Source organism: Bipolaris sorokiniana, assembly GCF_000338995.1.
Source record: "Bipolaris sorokiniana ND90Pr unplaced genomic scaffold COCSAscaffold_3, whole genome shotgun sequence".
NCBI lineage: Eukaryota > Fungi > Ascomycota > Dothideomycetes > Pleosporales > Pleosporaceae > Bipolaris > Bipolaris sorokiniana.
The window spans coordinates 1,335,187-1,357,142 of record NW_006911897.1 but is presented as its reverse complement, the minus strand read 5'-3'; the positions used below and the strand labels follow the sequence as shown (position 1 = coordinate 1,357,142).

The 21,956-nt window shown below is 50.9% G+C and overlaps 9 protein-coding genes across 9 annotated transcripts; 1 reads left to right on the top strand and 8 right to left on the bottom strand.

Annotated features, from left to right (window-relative positions):
* Window positions 1–261: 261 nt before the first annotated feature.
* COCSADRAFT_111108 (uncharacterized protein) lies at window positions 262–2,290 on the bottom strand. Its single transcript, XM_007698862.1, has 2 exons — window positions 2,110–2,290; window positions 262–1,997 (listed from the first exon to the last, which is right to left on the bottom strand). Exons 1-2 carry the CDS (start codon window positions 2,237–2,239, stop codon window positions 544–546), a joined length of 1,584 nt encoding a protein of 527 aa, XP_007697052.1. The 5' UTR covers window positions 2,240–2,290; the 3' UTR covers window positions 262–543.
* Window positions 2,291–4,181: 1,891 nt separating this feature from the next.
* Window positions 4,182–4,852, top strand: COCSADRAFT_288832 (uncharacterized protein). Its single transcript, XM_007698861.1, has one exon. The coding sequence runs from the start codon at window positions 4,323–4,325 to the stop codon at window positions 4,725–4,727; it is 405 nt and encodes a 134-aa protein (XP_007697051.1). The 5' UTR covers window positions 4,182–4,322; the 3' UTR covers window positions 4,728–4,852.
* A 125-nt stretch (window positions 4,853–4,977) lies between these two features.
* COCSADRAFT_23769 (uncharacterized protein) lies at window positions 4,978–7,254 on the bottom strand (the record flags this gene model as incomplete). The annotated part of the gene is made up of 3 exons (XM_007698248.1): window positions 4,978–6,876; window positions 6,924–7,050; window positions 7,106–7,254. 3 exons carry the CDS (start codon window positions 7,252–7,254, stop codon window positions 4,978–4,980), a joined length of 2,175 nt encoding a protein of 724 aa, XP_007696438.1.
* Window positions 7,255–7,765: 511 nt separating this feature from the next.
* COCSADRAFT_288824 (glycoside hydrolase family 95 protein) lies at window positions 7,766–10,705 on the bottom strand. The gene has a single exon (XM_007698860.1). It carries the CDS (start codon window positions 10,302–10,304, stop codon window positions 7,887–7,889), a length of 2,418 nt encoding a protein of 805 aa, XP_007697050.1. The 5' UTR covers window positions 10,305–10,705; the 3' UTR covers window positions 7,766–7,886.
* Window positions 10,706–11,106: 401 nt separating this feature from the next.
* COCSADRAFT_136317 (glycoside hydrolase family 27 protein) lies at window positions 11,107–12,438 on the bottom strand (the record flags this gene model as incomplete). The annotated part of the gene is made up of 2 exons (XM_007698859.1): window positions 11,107–12,041; window positions 12,087–12,438. 2 exons carry the CDS (start codon window positions 12,436–12,438, stop codon window positions 11,107–11,109), a joined length of 1,287 nt encoding a protein of 428 aa, XP_007697049.1.
* A 609-nt stretch (window positions 12,439–13,047) lies between these two features.
* COCSADRAFT_23766 (uncharacterized protein) lies at window positions 13,048–14,892 on the bottom strand (the record flags this gene model as incomplete). The annotated part of the gene is made up of 4 exons (XM_007698247.1): window positions 13,048–13,795; window positions 13,846–14,295; window positions 14,347–14,741; window positions 14,788–14,892. 4 exons carry the CDS (start codon window positions 14,890–14,892, stop codon window positions 13,048–13,050), a joined length of 1,698 nt encoding a protein of 565 aa, XP_007696437.1.
* A 738-nt stretch (window positions 14,893–15,630) lies between these two features.
* Window positions 15,631–17,846, bottom strand: COCSADRAFT_136310 (glycoside hydrolase family 51 protein). The gene is made up of 2 exons (XM_007698858.1): window positions 17,678–17,846; window positions 15,631–17,625 (listed from the first exon to the last, which is right to left on the bottom strand). Exons 1-2 carry the CDS (start codon window positions 17,810–17,812, stop codon window positions 15,718–15,720), a joined length of 2,043 nt encoding a protein of 680 aa, XP_007697048.1. The 5' UTR covers window positions 17,813–17,846; the 3' UTR covers window positions 15,631–15,717.
* A 912-nt stretch (window positions 17,847–18,758) lies between these two features.
* Window positions 18,759–19,539, bottom strand: COCSADRAFT_34200 (uncharacterized protein). The gene has a single exon (XM_007698375.1). The coding sequence runs from the start codon at window positions 19,421–19,423 to the stop codon at window positions 18,905–18,907; it is 519 nt and encodes a 172-aa protein (XP_007696565.1). The 5' UTR covers window positions 19,424–19,539; the 3' UTR covers window positions 18,759–18,904.
* A 540-nt stretch (window positions 19,540–20,079) lies between these two features.
* On the bottom strand, window positions 20,080–21,925 carry COCSADRAFT_34199 (uncharacterized protein). The gene has a single exon (XM_007698374.1). It carries the CDS (start codon window positions 21,878–21,880, stop codon window positions 20,252–20,254), a length of 1,629 nt encoding a protein of 542 aa, XP_007696564.1. The 5' UTR covers window positions 21,881–21,925; the 3' UTR covers window positions 20,080–20,251.
* Between the last annotated feature and the right edge of the window lie 31 nt (window positions 21,926–21,956).

Genomic DNA, 21,956 nt, shown 5'->3' with positions numbered 1-21,956 from the left:
CGAGGTCGGACAAGCTTTTACCCAATCACACTGAGTCTCATACCCGAACAATCTCCGCTGATTGTTCCAGGCACATAACTTCATGTAAGCGTACACTACAAGCGTCCGTTGGCTATGCTACAAAGAGCAATTATGGCGTGACTGTAACTTTTAACGGGCATCTTTTCGGTGCGCCAGGGATGCACTCCAATGGGAAAAATGCCTCGGTGTACGATTTTTCTCATGCACAAGTCACTCAAGAGCACGTGAAACCAGTGGGAAGTCGAAGGTAAACTTTACACGTAACACGTGAAGAGATGTATTCTCCTATTAGTCTATCATATGATCATTGTAGTCTGATCAGCGTTGTAGTAAAACCAAGTAGTGGAATCAAAAAATCAGTAAAATGACCGCCCTGCCGTGATTCGTAATCTTTTTTTTGCGACTGCTAATCCCGTCACATGGGATGTACAGTCAATCGTGATGATGAGTCTGCAACGACCGATGCAGATAAAGTATGGCAAAATGATGATCGTTGGAATCAAAGATGGAAAAAATGTAAAGCTAGTTCTTGTCACAATCTAGCATAGGATGGTCATCGGACTTCTTCATGGGAGTGGAAGACTTTCGGCGCCTCTCTTCTGCTTCTTGAACCAAGCGTGAATATGTACCATCGGATGGGCGAGGCTTGATGGGACCCGGAGCATGCTGCAGAGTAGTGAGGATGCTGCTAGCATCCAGCTCCATGGCGCTGTACATACCGGGCTCCATAGTGAATGTGTTCTTTCGAGCATCTTCCTGCGCAAAGGTCGGAGGAACAGGCTTCAGTTGACGCCAATCCATCTGCGTGTCGACTCGCCCGACAAGCAGCTTGAAAGCATCGCTGCAGCCAACTGTGTCTCCGCGACCCACAGGGCTGCTCATGTCGATACTGGTAGAGGCTTTGGGCTCCATGGTTCCTAGCACAACGCTCTTTGTTGAGTTGCGTCGAGAGTTGGGCGGTGTCGCTTCGCTGCGAAGCTGTGCAACCCTTTGGCACCAGGCGCGCTGCTCGGGGTTCGCTTGACAATCAGCACAGGAACCGGGACCGGTCACAGCCACATTTGACTTGACAGGCTCAGCAGAAGGGGCAGTTGAAATGGGTGCCAGCGATGAGGTTGCATCTGTAGCTTCAGAACGCAAACTTCTGCATATGCAGGACTCTGGCTGGTCTGCGCAAAAACCACAATCGGGAAACTTTGCGTCTTCGGTCGAGGAGAGGAGTGCAGCTGGGTCGGCATCATGGGTTCTTTTTTTACTAAACGCAGCTGTAAAATCTGTCTCGAATTCGCTGTGGTCGCGTGGCTTATCGTCATCGAGCTCTCCATGGTCGGCGCGAAGGACGCCTGTCATGGGATCGACAGGGCCTTGGAAAGCCGCGTCATTGGTCATTTCGGCTAGACAGGCGCAATGGTCTTTTGTGCACCGGTCGCATCCCAAGTCTGTTGGTTGAGGGCTGGGAACGAGAGCCTGGGCATTGAAATCGGTATCGAAGGCCCTGCGGAGGGGAGTGTCATGACGGGGGTAGGTGAGAGGCATGGAATGAGGTTGGCCAGAGACGGCTGACAGTCTCTCCTGCATATGGTTGTAGGCCGCTCTCCATTCTTCGACTTCGCTGATGAGTCTTTGATTATGTTCTTTGAGTTTATCGATTTGATTTCTGAGTAGGAGACACTCTCTCGCGTGGTCAGCATTGGCACTCAAAAGTTGCCTAGAGGCCTGATTCAATGACTCCTGCAGATCCAGGACAGTCCTCTGCTTGCGCTGGCGAAAGTTGCGCTGCGACTGTCGGTTTTGGGCCTTGCGCTTAGACTCTGGCTCCTCGGTGGCAGGCTTGCGGCCGGGCTTGGGGCGTGGTGGGACGACATGGGTCTTGCTGAGCGGGCCCCCGCCAGTCTGGGGAGGGCCAGCGGTGTTGGATACAGGAGACAACGTGGCGGCGGAGTCGTGCGCAGGGACTGCGGGGCAGGGGACGAGGGCTGCCAGTCTGTCAGTACCAGTATATACCGTCAACTGTGGTGTTGTGCAGCCAACAGCCGCGGCAAACCGCGGGTGGGACAAGGGAAAAGCAATGGACGGGTGTACACTCACTTCGACTGGGTCGGCGGGAATCAGTGTTTTCCACGAGCGCGGTGGGCGACTGAGGCGATGCACCGGGCGAGTGGTAGGCGGTGGGCGAGGCAGTATGGCCAGCAGGTGTACTGGTGTAGTTGTCGAGCATCTCGTTCCTGATAGCCACTTCTTGTTGGGTAAAGGTCAGGTGCGAATGGAGATGCGCGCTGTTATCAGATGGATATCCTAGTTTATCAGATCGAACCACCAAACCCCGAGTCCCGCCGAGCTCGGAGCGGAGCGGGAAAACTTACCGGCTGTCTGAAGCAGTGAGCCGAGCTGCACTGCAACACCAACACCCTGTGCCAGATGAGTGCCGCTGCTGCCAATACACTCATCAAATCTCGGTCTATCAAACCCCATCGACTGCCCAAGCAGCTGTGCATCCAACTCCCAGTCAAGGTCCATGGCGATGCTGATGATTGCGAGTTGCGTCGCTCGATAGCAATGGACTGCCTGAGAGAAGACGCGCATTTGTCAGATTCTGTTCACTACTTATATACTTCTGTGCTCGCTCTCTTTTCAGACACCTCTATACTAGGCAGTGACGGATCAAACCACAATGGTTCGGCAACGACCATGGATCCCACAGCTGGCCCATTTTTTTGTGCAGCCCTCGGCCTCAACACGCTGACATTCTCTTCAAAACTTATTTGCTAGGTCCCATGAGAAAATTGAAGAAAAAAACGTACCCGTTCCTTATCTACACGATGGCGTTCGTATATATCAGGACCAACTTTCCTCGTTATAGTCACGAGAGTCACTTCCAATAATGGTCCCCCACCACAAAGTGCTCATTCTACTTGCGTAAGTCTCCGTACTTCTTGGACATACTAACCTCCATCAATCGAATAAGCCACGGAGAGTATCCCACAGTCCTACCCAGCAGTTCCGAACAACTATCTTGCATACGCCATGCACAATTTGCAAGATTCTTGGCGTGGAAATGAGGCGCTCTGGTTCATTCTACTAGCTCCAGTTGAGCGTACCCCGGCAAAGCAGTCTGCTGAACCAGAGGCCCACTGAACACCATAGCCATTACCCAAAACCTATATTGTGGTCCCTTGTCTTTCAAGACGCACACCCTCGCCTGGCACCCCCAGCCTCAGAATCGCAAATTGCCCATGGTTCTTGGCCCCTCGGACTCTTTACAACATTTGCATGGCCCACCTTACAGCACTGCTATCCATCAACGTGAGCCACTACAGTGACTTCATTGATCAGGCTGTAGGAATGCTATAGTGCACTACATGATACCATGCTGGTGATGATCAAAGGCATTCTGCAACTTGATGTGTCATATAACCTTTGGTGGTTCGAATGAACAGAGCAAGAAAGCAGTGCGTGAGAACCTGGCCGCGGAGTCCAAGGCTGGAGGAGTTCAATACGGATATACCTGTTATTCGTTCACCAGGGAAGTCGCATCCAATGCCGTGATGTCATCTTCTCCATCACAATCAAGGCTAACACCTTGCACACTTCGGGACGCTGAACATATGGCTCCACACCGACAGAATTTGGGATAGCAGTCGACTGATGCAAGTCGCGCTACCCCATATCGTAGGCAAAGCGATGCCAGACGTGCGAAAACATCTTCCCATCTTATCACTTTTGCGTTGGGGGACACCACGTGCACAGTCAGCCCATTGTTGCAAGTGGGTGATGTACATGCCTCTCCGCACTTGATCAGCAAGGGCGAAGCTATATGGCCCCGTTCCGGGCTGGCCATCAATGCCTTTAGATCCGACATATCGTTTGTAGCATACTCAGTAATGGCGAGGCTTCACTTGTAATCACGCTGCCGCGGAGCATGTCTACCTGGTGCCCCTGTAACCTTGTGTAACAGCTTCCATTTGGTCCAACATGACGATTCAGTTTCGTTGCTTCGGGTCCTCCGCATCCATGATCTAGCCTTGTAGACCGCCAGTCCGTGACTTAATCATATGGGTTAACAACTAGCACCTCCGGTGGCCCCAGTCTCCAGCCCCTTTGAAGCACAGGCTGGAAGCTCCTCTTTCTCACTAACAAGTCATTGTAGCCAGAGTGTCTTATCCACGCAGCACTGATTTTGACAAGCGATATCTCACATTTGGATGTCGGCTGCGTGCTAAACTGGAACCTTGTAGGCCACTGAGTATACTGGCATACCTGTCGTCACTCCAGCCTCATATCCCCAGATTCAAAATCGATGGATGACCATGACTATCAAATGGAGAAACTTAATCATCACTTCCATCTCAATGACCAAAACAGCCAATCGTATCATCTTGAGTGCCCAACGTGCTATACACACCGTGAACACAGTGTCTCCAACAAACCCACAATCTATCAAGTCTTCATCGTATCCCCACACATACTGCCCCCTATTACCACCCAATCATACGCGAGCCATCCCCAGGTTCAGACAAAGTAGAAGTGGAGACGATCAAACACACGATGACTTCTTATCCACCTTATCTCCATTAGTGAGCCACAAACTGCGAGAGAAGCGGCCCACAATTCCCACAATTAAACAACGAGTCAAGTCTGGTCTGGGAAAGCAAAGCCTAAGATCTCACCTCTGGACTCACGATCTGCATTCATTTAAAATGCGCTAACCAGTTTCGAACAGGGCAGCCTCGTTTCCTTCTGGCAATATTGCGGCGCTGGCAATAATGTCATGGTAGTGTTGAGTAGTGAGAAAATTGGTTGCAAAAACCAGAGTCAGCGCCAGAGTATTGCGCCGCACCAAATTTACATGGCAATAATGCGTCTATCCAATCCCATACTGAGCCTTGCTTTATCACCTATTCTTCATCCCAGCGCCTCACTACCAGACAAACACCTCCAAAAAAACGGCCCCAAATCTTAGGCACTCGCACGGAATACAACGCTGTTTCCGTGTCTCCACCTTATCGTCTCTCGTGCGTTCATTACGTGCAGCGCCCGCGCAAGAGCCTGTTCAGAGTATCCCTTGCCATCCACCATTTCGCGCTTGAGCGTCGACAGGTTGACTTGCCACCCGATGGGCATACGACGCCGGAGTTCCTCTTCCACCTTGTTGACCTCATCCATAAGTTCCTTTGAGCTCTGTCCTTCGCCCTGATTCACCGCGTCCATGGTAGACGCAAGGAACAGGCGGATTGCTTCATCGACGTGAGACTCATCTGCTATGGGCGAGAGTGATATTTTGGCTAGCGACTCTGTGATACGGATGATGGCCTCCAGTTGACGCACCGTAATCGGAATGCTAGACCGTTGATTGGCGTTGACTTCGGAAGCGTGCACTTGTCGCCTGATGCTAACAAAGTGGCTCGAGAGTTTCTCCGCTGCTTCGGGCGAAAGACGAGGAGCGCACCGTTGCCGGCAGTAGGTGATGTAGCGCTTCATCTTTTCAATCGGTATCTCAGCTTGTACACTTTCTTCCACACCGCGCCCGCCCATGGCGATGCCCATGACATGCTTTGCTATCCGCTCGTCACGTCCACGGTCATGCTCGTCGCGCACAATGAAAATCATATCGAAACGCGACAGAATGGTGGTTTGGAAATCGATGTTCTCACCAGGTGTCTTCATATCGTCGTAACGTCCGAAAATCGGGTTAGCAGCCGCCAAAACCGATGTTCGCGAGTTGAGAATCGTTGTGATACCTGCTTTGGCAATGGAAATGGTTTGCTGCTCCATGGCTTCGTGAATAGCTACTCGGTCTTCGTCGCGCATCTTGTCGAACTCGTCGATACACACTACACCACCATCCGCGAGAACCATGGCACCTCCTTCGAGATAGAACTCGCGCGTGTTGTGATCACGTTGCACCGAAGCGGTCAAACCAGCGGCTGAGGATCCTTTTCCTGATGTGTAAATGGCGATTGGCGACACTTTCTCGACGAACTTGAGCAACTGCGATTTAGCAGTACCTGGGTCACCAAGAAGAAGCACGTTGATGTCTCCACGAAGCTTCATTCCATCTGGCAGAATCTTCTTTGAACCGCCCATTAGCAAGCAACAAATGGCCTTTTTGATATCCTGGTTTCCGTAGATGGAGGGCGCAATGCACCTCGAAAAGACGTCGTAGATGTCTGGTCTGCGGCTCATCTCCAGGAATTCTTGCTCTTCCTCCTCAGTAAAGACGGCATTTCCCTTAGTGCTGTGGTCGACTTCTGCGTGAATACCAACAGCGCGTATATAAGGATTGCGAATGGCTACAGCAGCGTTTCCTGCACGCTTGGAACCCTTTTGCTGGTAAATTGAAAAGACGCCCATGACGGAGCACCGTGTACCGGGGACAACGCGGTTAGCGAGATACCTGTCGGCAGAAATCATGATATGACGCGGCAGTTCACCAACTGGGACCTTGTCAGGCGCCTCCTGTAGCTTGAGCACCTGCTGGTCGATGAACTGGCAGCGCTCGTGCATGACATAGTATGGATCTAGCGGACACTGTTCGCCGACCTCGCCTTCTCCTCTTTTCCTACTGCATGTTCTCGGAAGAGAGACCCCTGAAAAGCCTCCCGCTATGGGCAGAATCTCTTCATGCTGGCAATTGCGGCATCGAATAGCAAGGGCTGTAGCCTTTGAGGAAAGCGTGGATGCACCAATGATGATACCGGGTATGCGTACGAGTTGTGAGACGTTTGTGGCTGTGAGGTCGCGGATCGAGAGCTCCGAGGCGTTGGAGTGAAGGAGCAATTGGTGCTGAGGTAACGAGATGTTCTTCTGTGAGGGGTAGACGATGCGCTGCGTGCATGTCTTGAGGGCGGCTTCAAACTGGCAAATGTCAATGCGTGCATGTAGAAACAGAGAATGTAGCATACAAGAGGTATGATTTCAGCAGGGTTCTGTCTAAGGTCATGGGCCAGCTCGGGGCTGTAGCTGATGAGATGGGCAACATCAATGTCACAGTAGTATTGCTTCAAGAGCACGTTCTCCCGTATTTGATCTCTGGAGACCGTATCAGCCCCGCACTTGTTACTTCATAACTGTTTTCGTTGTGTACCTGTAAATGAAGATATTGTCCAGGGTAAACTCCATGATGAAGTCCACCAATGCTCGTTGCACGTGCGAAGGCGCAGTGTCATCCTGAGGGCCATCGCCTGCCTGGCTGCCGAAAAGGCTAATGGAAAACGGTGTCTGTCTGTCGGCCATTCTCGTCGTGGGTCGTAACTCGTTATGGTGTTTGTGTGTGGAGGTAGAGAGGGGCAGACGAAGCCGTCGTTAGGGGCGACGCGAATTGTGAAGTCGCGCTCGCGTTCTTGGTCTGAGCGCCCTCCATTTTGCAGCCGTCTTGGGCCTAGCGCTCCCCGCTCCAGCACCTTTTCCACGATGGATATCAGACTGAGCTTCTGGTAGTAGTCCTATTGCTTCCCTTTCTAGGTATGCCTTCAATGATTGTAAATTCCTACCTATCTAAATTGTCATGGTGAAAATCTGTCTCAATTGGAACATCGACTCGACGTGCAAGAAGCACGTTCAGAGTTGACAGTAGGATGTGGACTATTGAGAGATACTCAAGATAGAGACCAAACTAATATGTGTCATGATTTGGATTATCGGTGGGTAACGAAGAAGAGAACAAAAAATATAGCCTAGAATAGGTCAAAATCCCTAGTGCTTGGTTAATAACCGAGAGTTCAGCTCGCTTCAGCATGAAAAAGGTAGCTTGTATTTGAATAGCGGTAGCGATTCATACATTATCTGAATGTATATATCTAGATACTGAAGAATTCTAGATCGTGCGTATTCGTAAAATGGAAGCTGTGTCTCGGTAGCTGAGCAATCTACGCCTTACGGAAATCAAATTCCTTAACATCTCCAGCTTTAGTCTCCAACCTCATACGACCATTAGAAAATCCTTCTGCCTGTCTAGCAGCAATTGTAGAATTTCTGCCGCCACCGTACTTCAACACAACCGGTCCCCCAACCCTGCTTTCCATCCTCATATGCACGAGTTTCCCATCCGCCCACTCAAGATCAAACACGAACCCCCCTCTCGCTGCGATTCCATTAACAGACCCATCATTCCATGCTTCTGGAAGAACAGGCAGCAGCCATACTTCTCGTACGCCCTTGTCGTCGACAACGTGTGATTGTAACAGACCTTCGGCAACACCGCTTACGAATCCCAGGTTACCGTCGATCTGGAAGATACCCTCATTAACATCCATGAGATTGTTGAAAACGCTAGTGTTGAAGAACTGAAACGTATTCTCCGCAAGCGCAGTCCTATTTTGTAAACGAGCGTACCAATTAATCGTCCACGCGCGCGACCAGCCCGTTCCCGCACCGTTATGCGATAAGCGGTCCTCGAGCGTAGCAGCCGCGGCGTTGAAGAGCTTAGCGTCGTAGCCTGGGGCGCCAGGAGGAGGGATTTGGGTTCCTGGGTAGAGAGCGTAAAGATGGGAAACGTGACGGTGACCTGGCTCGGCTTGTTCGTAGTCTTGCATCCATTCCTGCAATGTGCCTGGGTAGCGAGTCGAATATCGGTACGGTGGGAGCTTGGCTTGGGTGTCGCGGATGCGTGTTAGGAATGCTGAGTCCACAGTTGAGTTTGACAGGGTGGCGACGGCGTTGAGGTAGTTTGTGAAGAGCTCGTTGAGGATTTGAACGTCGCATGTGGGTGCGGTGTCGAAGTTGTAGGACTTTCCATCTGGACCTACGTATGTGTTTTCTGGGGAAACAGATGGGTTGGTAACAAGGTACTCTGTTCCATTGGCCTTGTAGGGCTGAAGTGTGTCCAGGTAGAATTCAATGGCCTCGGATACAATAGGCAAGTTTGAAGCTAGGAAGCCTTTGTCGCCCGTGTACCAGTAATGCTCCAGAATGTGAGTGACGAGCCACCCAGAAGATAGTGTCCAATATGTAGCGGGTAGATACGTGTCGACAGGCGCCGTGTCGCCCCAAAGATCTGTGTTATGATGGCTCATCCACCCAGATGCATTGTACATGGCTTTAGCTGTGTGCATGCCATCCTTGCGCATCAGTTCCAGAAGATCAAAGAATGGAGCATGTAGACTAGAGAGACTTGTAACCTCCGCGGGCCAGTAATTCATCTGAAGATTGATGTTGACAGTATATTTGGAGCCCCACAATGGGTCGAATTCTTTGTTCCAGATGCCTTGAAGGTTCGATGGCAAATTACCAGCTCGCGAAGAAGCGATGAGCAGATAGCGACCGTAATTGTAGGCCAACGCGACCAATCCAGGATCATTCGCGCCTTTGCGAGTTGCGTTTATTCGTGCATTAGTCGGTAAGTCGCTCGTCTTGAGATCCGGCCCATTCAGATTAAGCACGCTGGCATTGTAAAACGGCGCATAGTCCTCAATGTGGCGACGGCGGAGCTCTTCATAGGTATGTTGGCGGGCTTTTTGTATAGTGCTCTCCACAGCAGCTCTAGTATCGTTGTGGCGGTACGAAGTCGCAGCTGCAAGGAAGGCCGTCGCTTCAGTAGCATTCTCCACGACGATAAATTCGCCAAGTGTCCTGACATGACCGTCCGACTCAATCGCCAGAGCAGTAGTAAATACTACCGGATCGATGCCGCCAGTTCCACCTGTCATGTATGTCCAACCGTTTTCGTTCCAGTTCTGATCAGAAGCTTCGTTCAAACCATCCTTAGGTCGATGTACACGTATTTGGAAAGACAGTTTCTCGTTTCCCGTTGCTTTCAGGCGGTGCACAAAAACATCGTCTGGTACTGATACGAACATCTCCCGCTCGTACAGGGTATCGTTGACCCGAAACCGTACTCCAGCCAGAGCTGTGTCGAGGTCCAGCCACCGTTCATACGTAGTCTTGTCGTATTTACTTGTACCATCAAAAGAGATCTCCATATCACCCAATGTTTGGTAGTTTCTGCATGTCTGCGGAGTACCCATCATGCCCAAATTGGCCAACTTTTGCGCACCGGCAGCATCGCCTCGAGCAAGTAAGTCTCGAACTTCCGAAACTGTTTGGGCGCCATTCTGATTTACTCGATCTCGCCGGCCTCCTGACCATATGGTTTCTTCGTTAAGTTGTATGCGTTCCTGTACCGGTATGCCATAAATCATTGCTCCGAGGCGGCCATTACCAATGGGGAGAGCATCGGTCCAGGTACTTGATGCGACGGGAGTAGTGTACCAGAGACGAGTGCTGTTTTCCCCTGCTGCCAATGGCACGAAGCCAAAAGCAGCAGCAAGAATTGCCGTGATCAACATTGCAAGTTCCGAAATGTTATGGCCAAATATGGTCAGAACGTATGGTTTTATACTTCATGTGACTCCACTATGGAGTCAAGATATGGTGTGCCAATACCCGACAAGATGGCGATCTGTAACCGTCCCCCGCCTCATTGATGGACCGTATTTTGCCCGTGTACGTACGAGGTACTGCTGATGAACTATGTAGGTCGTCCTTAGCGCAACGTCCCCCGCATTCCATTTTCAGACCTCCGGCGCAGATCGTAGGCGTAGTAAAGGTTGTTTTTCGTTGCATCGGGTTACATTCCGGAGTAGTCCCGAGGAACATAGTGTTGTATTTAGCCTCGGGGTAAAAGGCTCCATCGTAGTCTTGGATCAATGAACTAGCATACACCCAGCAGCCGGGTTTGCACAAGAGCCATCCATGCTTGACCTTGTTTATTTATCCATGAGGTATGTACTCATGCTACGTTTTTCGCCGTTTGTGATTGCTTTTTGGGTGAGGTTGATTGTGGCTTTCTGGTAAATCAGCCCCCACCTATCATGAGATCAAACAATCGCTCGCTGTCGCCATGTATTGCATATTCTGTTTTCATTTCCAACAAGATAGCAATTGTTCAAGTGGACCTTGAGTCGATGATCTACTTGAAGAAGTTGGGGTAATTGGAGAGATTGACGTCACAACAACATGTCCCGCCAGCGCTAGATCTGCACCCCACAAGAGCCGATCTTGTCCCTATTCTTGATAGTCAATTGTTTGACAGCGGCTTGATACATACAAAATCCAGAACCTCTTTCACTACTGAAACGAGGAAGTTTCTCAAAATATCGTCTGCAATCTCGAATAGTCATAACGACTTGCCTTGACTAAACGGATCGCTATGGTGTCGTGAGCATCAACGGTCGTCTTGTATTTCCCTTCAAACTTCCCTAGCTTTTTCCCGGTCCAGGAGTCGATAATTGTGTATGCAACATCAGGATCAAGTTCTGGAACCTCCGAAAAGTCGACGGTTTTAGTTTGCACAGTGTTCAACGTGTTCATGACGAACACATGCACGCCCTTGGATGAGAGCCCGCTCCAATACTCAGCAGGATGGGTCCGATTCCACGTAAAGTCCGGGTTCACGCCCCATTTGTATGGCTTAGCGGCGGGACCCACGAGTGGATCCTGGTTGAAATCAATGAGCTCTCTGTTGCTTAGAATCTCCAATATCTCTGGCCTGATATTGTGAAGGGGTGTTCCAATGATAAGAGGCGACTTCAGAGCAGCCCACATCGCGAAGTGTGTACGGCTCTCCTGGAAGGTCAGCTCGCCATTGCCCACTTGGAGCATGTCCCAGTCGCCATGGCCCCAAAAGTCGGTGCCATTGATAAAGAACGATGCATGGTTGAGAATAGGCATTACACCCCAGTCTCCATTCTGGACCTCTTCCCATCTAGGTCCGATGTCCCCCCACATTCGCCAACTGTGGCCAGTCTCGTTGCCCCATTGATCAATGTGAGCATTTCCCCATACACATTGAGAGAACTGTATTGGACGATTGGTAACGAGTAGTGCGTCTCTCATGTTCTTGTAGCGAGTATAGGTTTTGGAGGACCTCCAGTCGTACCCATCGGGTGCTGGAATTACTTCAGTTTCGGCATCATCACCAGCCTTTTGATCGCCAGTAGGAGGATCAGCCATCCATTCATCTGGTCTCCATCGGTATCTGTCCTGCCATTCTTGAGGGACAAAACAGTTGTCGTACTTCAAGTCTGCTTGTTGTTAGTTATGTTTCTGACTATCCGCGTCGCACCTACAATCAACGCCCCATTCTGCGAACGTCTCTGCATCTAGTCTTTCGTTTCCAAGAGAGCCGGCGTATCCGGCACATGTTAATGTTCCCGAATCACTATAAATCCCGAATCTCAACCCAAGTTTGTGGATCTCATCCGCGGTATGTTTGATGCCCTTGGGAAACTTGTTGTAGTCTGGTCTAATCTTCCCAGTAATATCATCGCGCTGATAATCTTTATCACTCCAACAGTCATCGATGTTGACATAGCTGTAACCGAGATCCTTCAGGCCAAGGGAGACCATAAGATTTCCTACTTCCACAAAGAGTGTCTCGTTAATGTCGCATCGATACACATTCCAGGAGCTCCATCCCATGGCAGGAAGACGCCCAATTTTTTCGCCTGGAGAAGATAGGAAGCGCGTCCCAAACAACGCGAGGTTGATGCGCAGTAACTTCGACACCGTATCGAACATTTGGAAGAGCTGCCAAACTCTCTTGGTCTTAGAAAAGACTTATAGGATTGAGGTCATGAACTTGTATCCGGGACGATCCACAGAGATCACATTACCCCGCTGAGTAAGACGCGTAACCTTTCAGCGCGGGACACAGACCCCATGTTGCCTGAGAATTGGTGCTGCGGGCATTTCGTGTCAGCTGCACGATCGTCACCTTAATACGAGGGACGGCATGCCTCAACTTTCTTGAACGAAAGCAGAGCAGCTACAACCACTAGCAAATCGCCTCATTACCTAGGCTATTAACTATTGGCTACTTTATCGCCTTTTTTGTTGTTGTTGCAGAATCAAAATCGAGAAGTTGGTCATGGAGATTTTGTAGAGTCTACGAGGATGAATGAAGGCATGGCAAGAAGTACCGAGCACCGAGACTAATGTGAATTACGTCACAGGTGGCATTCCCACCATGAACCCCTCTCTGCGTAACAAACTATAACCACTACCTGTACATATCAAAGCATTGAGAGTTTAGTGTTTTTGACCATGTTGGTGACGGCCATGATCATGAGAATGTTCATGGTCATGTTCCTCCTCGTCCTGTACCCGCGGCCATTCCGCCCAGTAGCCGTCGTCCCACATTTCCTGTAGAGTCTCTTCCTTTTCATCTTCATCTAGCTTCTTGTCAAGCAAGACCTTTTCCCACTTCTTCATCTCACTGCGACTCAGCAAGCACGAATCGAGCGCTTTGGTCATACCATCCACATCGAGCTTCTCCCCGATGAAGACTATCTCTTGGCGACGATCTCCCCACTTGCCTTCAAAGTCGTTCTTGATAGCCTTCAAGGTAGCTTCATCAGCACCCCAGTCTTCCTCAGACACGCAGCAGAACCAAGGCATCTCAGATCCGAGTGTCAGCATTGCGCCGGCGGTGCTCCATGAACCCATCTGGTTAGGACGAGTTGCGAGCCAAAATATGCCTTTGCTACGGTGAAGACCACCGAAGTAAGGGCTGGTTCTTTTGTTCTCCAGAATCTGCTTATCATCAATTGGAGGAGTATCTCCATCATTGCTTTCCTTGTCGGAGTCATCACCAGAGGTGCTGGCTTTGCCGGATTCAGATGATCCATCATTGTCATCTTCTTCGTCTTCTTCGTCTTCATCATCCACATCTTCTGCTTCATCTTGTAGAAGAATAAACTTGCCCTCGATCAGTCGGTAGAGCTTCAAAGGATCAAAGGGTCTACGAGCACGATACACGAAAGACCCGATTCCATACCTTTGGAAAAAAGTAAGCAGTAATCCCAATTTTCCTGTGGATCAACTCACTCTAGTGTTTCTGGTTTCGGCGCAACACGCTTCTTGCCATGGACATCCATCACAGTCATCTCGTGCAAGCTCTTCAGCCATCCAGCACTTGCGACTGCCTCACCAAAGTTGAAGACACCCGTGTTCAGCATCTCACGGACATCCACCTTTGAGTACCTGGCTTCAATAAGCTTGGCGTTCGGGTTGAGAGACTTGATGTAGGCCTTGACGCGGCCCAGAGTTGCAGCATCTGCTCTGTCAATCTTGTTAACAATGATGACATTAGCGAACTCGATTTGATCGGCGAAGAGATCAGAGATGGTGCGCTGATCCTCGTCAGGTACCTCCTCTCTTCCAAAACGGTCCTGCAGGAACTCTGCAGTGTCGAACTCAGAGAAGAAGCGAAAAGCATCCACAACGGTGACCATTGTATCGACAGTCGCAATTGTCTTCAATCCACCGATCTTTGCACTTCAATCCAAGTCAGCAAGTTAAGTCGCGGTGGCCGCCTCAGCTACTCACACTTTGGTAAACACTTCCTTCTCATCTGGTTCCAAACCCTCCGCATCAAGCATAGCCTCAGTCAACTCGGTAGTAAACGTCTCAGCAACCTGCTGAGGCTCACTGATACCCGAACTCTCAATCACAACATGATCGAAACCCTGCTCGCTCCATGCAAGACGAGCCAGCTCGACGAGCAAATCGCTTCGAAGCGTGCAGCAGATGCAGCCATTCTCCATCTGTATCATCTTCTCCTTGATGCGTACCTCGCCATTGCCATTCGGCTTGTTACTGGATCGGCTTATGATGTTGGCATCGACGTTGACAGAGGCCATATCATTCACGATGACGGCGATGCGCAATCCATGGTCTGGTGACTTGAGGATATGTCGTAGTAGGGTCGTCTTTCCGCTGCCCTGTCGTCTGTAAGCATGATTTGAACTCCCTCCTGAAGATACTTACAAGAAAACCAGAGAGAATGGTAACTGGGAGTGGCTTTCGCTCACTGGCCTTGTTCTTTGGCTTCATCGTCGCACCACTCGTCTTTCTGCGCTTTGCTGGCGGCATAGAGTTTTTTCCTCTTGGATTCACAAGAGAGATTGAAAGATTTTGAGTGTCTAAATTTTTGTCTGGATGATTTTTGTATCCGCTTCTTCGTCGTTGTGCGTTGGACCAATTGAGCACCTCGATGGTCAGGTCACATCAGCACCAAAGGCACGCATCTTATTCGTCTAGAGACTAGAAACGTGCCAAAAGGGCAATTGCTATGCTGTTTGGAGTATCCCGTGCTCATATTGGGGTTGAAAGCGGACGTAGGACTCCAAGCGAGTGATGGTCATTGGCTCTGACTTGGTAGAAAGACGAGGTCGGTCCTTATTGGACTTGTCGTCTCTAAGACTGGATACTCCGAAGGCCTGGAAGAATATGCCCCGAAAACCCTCTACTTTACTGCACCAGGTTCTCTGTTATGTTCACCAGGAGACGTATCCAACGTTCGTCTCGCGTAAGGGTTCTGGGAGCAAGTAACGCCGATGACAGCAACGATCGGCTCCCTGATCTCTCTAGATCAGAATATCCATGTTGCCATAACTAGTATCACTTACTACTCCAATATATATCTTTGTGCTAGGAGAAACATGTATTCTGAATTCAAGATTTGATTGGAAGCCGTATGCATGCAACTTAATCTAACTCGCATGGTACCAGGAAATCTAGTAACCAAATACTCGGGAGAAGAACATACGAGTCAGGAGCGCAGATTAGATATTAAGTTATCAGATTTCTATCATATCAAAAGCAATTCATCTGTGGAGGCAAATTGCGAAGCAAAAACATTATTTTATTTCATAATTATCTTCATCAAAGGAAAACCCTCAATAAATTCATACAAATCTACGACAACCGCCTACGATACTTAGCAGTACCATTACCACCACTAACATCAGTATCCAACACTGCAACACTAAGCTCGGGCATGACAAAGCGGAACACGCCATCGCCTCCGGCCGTCAGAACAACATTGGTAGTGTTGACAATGTTGACACCAGTAAACGGGTCATTGTACATGTAGGGATCGCCAACGGAGTTGGTAAGAAGCGTAAGGTTCGCCTTGGCACCCGCGGCAACACCGTCAAAGTGGACGGAAACAGGTACGTCAACGCTGTTAGTAGTGTTGAACACGGCGCCCTTCCAGACGCGTGCGCCGCCACGGTTCTCGTCCATGCCGGCGCCCCAGTAGAGCGGGCCGTAGGACGCGTTGGAGGATGTAGGCAGGGTGTGGGAAATGGGGTGGTGAGCGAACAAGCTCCAGCAGTACCAAGTGACGGCTTTGGTAGTACGCTTGGGATCGGCGTCGTACTGGAGGAGGGTAATGGGCCACTGGAAGCGGTTGTTGTTTTTCATGACGGGGGCGTAGAAAGTGCCAGGGATGCGGTCCGAGTTGCGCTCGTAGCCGATGAGGGAGACGGCTTCGCCGACGGCACCGATCCACCAGGGGAAGGGGTACAGGTCGCCTTCCCAACGGATACCGCCGTTGACGTGCGTGGCGGCGACTTCACCGACGATGTGGCCGGCATCGTTGTCGAAACGGTTGAATTCGTAGACGAGCTCGTCGGGCTCGCGGTAGGGGTGGTAGTCACCGAGAGCATCTGAGGGAAGGATCTGGCCGTTCTTCTTGTTAGGGCCGTAGAGCGGAGGTGTGCCGCCTGGGTCGCTGGAGGCAGCGGAAGAAATGACAGTCATGTGGGGGTAGGCCTTGCGGATGGCGTTGTAAAACATGGGGAAACGGTAGGCGCGGTAAGATTCCCAGCCGCCAGGGAAACCAGCAAGCCAGTCCTCGTTGCCAACCTCGACGTAGTTGAGCTCAAAAGGCTCAGGATGACCGAGCTCGGCGCGGCGGGCACCCCAAGTGGAGTTCGCGGGTCCAGTAACGAATTCAATCTCGTTGAGTGCGTCTTCAATATAGGCATCGAGATCTTGCTGGGGAGTAACGCCACCGTCAAGAGCAAGACCGGCCCAGACACCCAAAACAATCTGGAGACCCATGTCCTCTGCCCACTCAAGATACTCCATAAGACCGAGACCGTGGGTCTGTTGGTATCCCCATACACCCTGGAAACCAGGACGATAGCGGAGGGGACCAATAGAATCTTTCCAGTCCCACCACGAGTCGTTTCGGAGACCCTCGAGCATGTTGCCACCGGGGAAACGAAGGAAGTGGGGGTTCATGTCGGCAAGAGCCTCTGCAAGATCGACACGAAGTCCATTCTTGCGGCCCTTGTAGGTAGGTGGGAAGAGAGAGATGAGGTTGAAGTCGAGTGCGCGTGCTGCGGCACCGTCGAAAGTGATGGCGAGGGTGTTGTTGGAGTTGGGAGCAGCCTTTTCTGGGACGAGCTCAAAAGTGTGCTCAGTCCAGTCATCTGCAACAGACTGGGAGGGGATTTTGACAGAGCCGAATACTTCGTCTGTAAGGTTGGATTGAAGGGATGCGGTAAAGACACCGTCGTATGCTCCCTTGACCCAGAACGATCCAGTGTATGTTTGTGGACGGACGTCCATACCCCAGTAACCATCGTTCTTGAAACCGATTACACCAGCGCCGGAAGTACCATTGCCAACTGATACTCGCATCGAGGCTGGGAGCTGCTTGGAGAGCGGCTGGTCCAAGAACTGAATGCTGAGGCCAGCATTGTTGATGGGGAAGTAGTGGGCGGTGGATACGCTGTAGTTCTGGCTGAATTGAAAGGCACGGTTTTGAATCAATTCAGCGTAGATACCACCATCACCAGAGTTGTTGATGTCCTGGAGCATCAGTCAGTATGGGCTGTGCTAATTGAGATGCAAGCAAGAATACCTCGTGGAGGAAGCCATATCCATACGGATGTCCATGCTTGCCAGTCTGGTTACCACCAGAGGAATGCACGACAATGTCTGCCGCGAGCGCAGTAGTAGCGCAAGCAGCCGCTACGAAGCCCTTGAGAAGCACCATCTTCGCGATCAGAAGACTGGCAGGTTGCTGGCCGTGACAGTAGAAAATTTGACTGCCGCAGTGTGTTCATCTTATAGTCGCTCGCCAAAGACCCGGTAAACTGACCATTTCCCGGAGGACGGGCGTGGTAAGGTACGCTAGCCCTTGGCGACAGGATGAATGTAGGCAGATCTTCATGGCGGCCTTAGTGTACATTCCAGTCGTCATGACATTTTCCGGCTACATGGCGTGTATGCACGAGCGGCTGGAAAATTGGCCGGCGGTTATTGGAGGATCTGGGGGCTCGCGAACGGAAGAAATGGATGAAGTCGAGTGCTAGTTCCTGGCGATCCATGTCGGCGGATGCAACGCCCCCTCTTGAGTGACGTGACCCTGCGCCGCCCTTCTTGGCTGGCAGTATACACCGATTTCCTTCAGGACGAGAGATTTGCGCATTCCTAGGTCGATAAGAACGAGCGATTGGACATGGGTTTGATGGATGTACACAGGAGGCTGAGAGAAGACGATGATGTGCTGTGAGTATGTAAGAAGAGCATGGGCAATGGGTAAGGGCGTCTCCACATGCCGAGGCTACGGGGGGAGAGAAACTGGGGAATAAGAGCTGGGGGTTCTCCTCCTCCGCCCTGTTGGCCTGACCGTCGCCGGTTAAAATGCTTCTTTAGTGCTAGCCATAAGACCGTTGCCGAGTGCTCAAGAAAGTTTGGCGCCGAGAAACCTCCTCTTGCTTTGAGCTTAGGAATACTGCTATGTCCAAAAGTTGCAACTTGTTCGGAGCAACATGGTCCGTAACCAAGAAAAAGGCCTCTCGTACTAAAGTCGTGGTAACGAGGGCGTCATCGCGTAAGCATTTGACGCCCTTTTGTATGGTAAAGAGGCTACACCACACCAGACCAGCAACGTCGCGCATATGAAGAGGACATGAACTCATGAGACACACTGTCAAAGTGCGTGCAATGTTGGATTTACCCCAGGTATCCACTAAATCCAAACGCCAATGCGTAACCCCAATACCCATATTCACAAAATAATTCTTAAAAACACCATATCCTCCCGATATTACCATTCCCATCCTTCTATGATATGGGTATATCGTCATCGAAATGGGTTCGCGTCTTGTGCACTGTCTCGCTTTGTCGGACTCTCCTTCTCAACATACGCTGCTGTGCCGCTCACACTGACGACGATACATCCAAGTACCTCGCTTTCCCTGATTTCTAGTCCAACTACGGCATTGGCACCCTTGTTCATTGCTTCGTTGATGAGCCTCTCGATTGCCTGGTCGCGGGCTTGGTATATGATACTCGTTATCGTCTTCGGCTCTCCCCAGCTACTGCTGAAGTTGGAGGCAATGTTCTTGATAAAAGATTTTGTGTCTTTGCGCGTCACCGATGTAGTGCCGTGTACTGCACCGATGGCGCTGATGATGCGGTAGCCGGCCAATGTTGGCGATGTCGATACAAGGAGAGCCTGAGTGCGACTTTGAGGGGCTTCGGCTTCCGATGTGAGAGGTGCTGGAGACGCGACTTGTGGTGCCGCGACTTTTGAATGAGGGTGCCAACTTGGCAACCGGTTTGGTGGGACCATCATGGTCGATCGACGGTTTGTCAACATGTTGGCTGGTTTGATATTTGTATTGGAATTGTCCAATTGAAACGAATGCTAATAGACAACAGTAGATGACGATGTAGATGTAGAGTGAATGAACGAACTAGGCTGCGGGCCATAGGACGCGACCATCAACGAATATATCTGCACGCGTCTACCCGTCTACATCGCGATGCTGGTCGGCTTGCGAAACGTTCTAAACTCGTGCCTTGGCTCGCGGGCTCCTGTGGGCTCACCTTCCGCACATCTAAGCCACGATGATAGAAACCAACTCGGCCCAGGATGCCTTGCAACAGACATTTTGCCTACAGCGGAAATTGGCACCGCCTCTAGCGAGAAGAATTAGACAGGAAACACGCGGAGTGGTGTTCCGCTCTCTACGTCACATAGTGGTTTTGGTAAGTGGAGTCGAGATGCTGAAACGCGGAGTGTCGCGGTGCTGGGCCTGAGGTTTTAGGGCCATCGCTGATACATGGATGACACTTCTAACACGCCCTGTCATATGCTGCAACTCAACCACATGGCGATAGAGATTCGCTGAGCTGCCGCCGAGATACCAGCGACGCCCACGTGGAGCGTATCAGAGGGGCTGCAGCAATCGCTGGTGAAAATCCAGTTCACGAAACGGTATCAAGAACTGCATGTCATCTGCACATAACTGCCGTTGGAACAAGAAGGAAGACTGGCCAAGAGAGACAAGACTCATTGCAAGCAATTCTTATCATCTTGGGAATTATGCGAGCATCATCTCTCGGGAACGACAACGAGCTGCCGGTCGTGGGATTGCGATGATGCATGTTGTACTTTCTCATTTCATCACTGCTAATCATGCAATTATGCTGCATACACACGCTTTCCCCCAAACCAGGTCTCGGTTACTCTGGCCTTGAGCAGCTCCTCTCCTTTCCATTGCATATCTACCACACAAAAATCAGCCGTTTTGCCGACCTCCAGGCTGCCCACACGGTCCTCAGAGAAACATGAGTATGCTGCGCCTTGGGTGGCTGCAGTTACCGCTTGTGCTAATTCGAGCTTGAAATGCTCATTGACGGGTGCGTCGCCTTCATCTCCTTGGCGAGCCGACTTGCGAGTTGTTGCGATGTATAGGTTGGGGAGTGGCGCATATGGTGCAGTAGGCGTGTCAGAGCCTATTGCCAGAGTCGCCCCATGATGCGCAAACTCGGAATACGCGAAAGCCCGCTTCACGCGTTCAGGTCCTAACAGTTTTGGCCAAGCACGGAGGATGGCCGGATCAGAGTGGACAGGTTGGATGCTTGCCGTGATGCCGAGTTCACCAAGCCGCTTCGCATCTTCGGGCGCAGTGAGCTCGAGATGCTCGATGCGATGTCGCTGGCCGGGCTTGCCATACTTTCCCAGGACTTCGACAGCATTGTGGACAGCCTGATCTCCGATTGCATGCAGCGCACACTGCAGTCCGTGTTCGGTGGCTCTCTTGACAACGGGTTCTAACATTTCAGGGGTCCAGATTGGGCCTTCGAAATGTCCATTTGAAGTGTACGGTTCTGACAGTGCAGCAGTACACGCATCAATGACGCCGTCGCAGATGATCTTGATGCCAACAATTTTCAGATCCGGGCTGGTTTGACTGTTATATTCCTGGCTTAGTTTGATAGCTCGATCGACTTGTCGTAGTCGATGCTCCTCGTCTTCGCCAGGCAGAATGCACCAATGCGCTGCAAATCGAAGCGGCAGTCCCTCAGCAGACTTCAATGCAAGAATTGTCTCCCAGGCGGGCTCTTCCATAGCCATGTCGATACATCCCGTAACCCCAGCCGCATGGTACGCGTTGATTGCAGCCCGCAGAGCGTTCATCTTATCCTCTAGTGGCGTGGCTTTTGCGAGATATGGCCACACGATCAATATCACACACGCTTCGCTCAAGAGACCCGACGCATTCCCCTGCTCATCTCGTTCAATTGTGCCACCTGCCGGGTTCTCCATATCCTGAACGCCAATCTCTTTCAACGCTGCACTGTTGCACCAGCACGAATGCAGGTCCTTGGCGTCGATATATATCGGTCTCGGGTCCAGATCGTCCAACATGCTAGCTTTGGCCTGACTGTCGGTCGTCGAGTGCATCCATCCTTTGCACAGGATGCGCGGTTTATCCGGGTTGGCTTTTGCGTACTCTGAGATACGCCGCCGGATATCTTCCAGATCTTTGGCATCATCCAAATCAACCTTGTCCAGCGATTGACCTAGCATGAGGAAATGCATGTGTGCATCAATGAACCCAGACAGGACACTTTTGCCGCCAAGATCATGGACCGTTGCGCCAGCATCACGGTGTGATTGGACTTCCTTTGCATCTGGGCTACCAATGAAGCTGATCTTATCATCTTGGATGATTATAGTCGAGTTGGAGAGAACTTGCTGTTCAGACGCGCCAGCATTGAAGCAGCGTCCATTTGTAAGAATGGTAGTATTCGAAGAGGTAGCCATGACTAGGATGCGGGGTGTTGATAGATTTCTCATTGCATTTAAGGGGAACTAGTATATGTACTATGGATGTTCACGT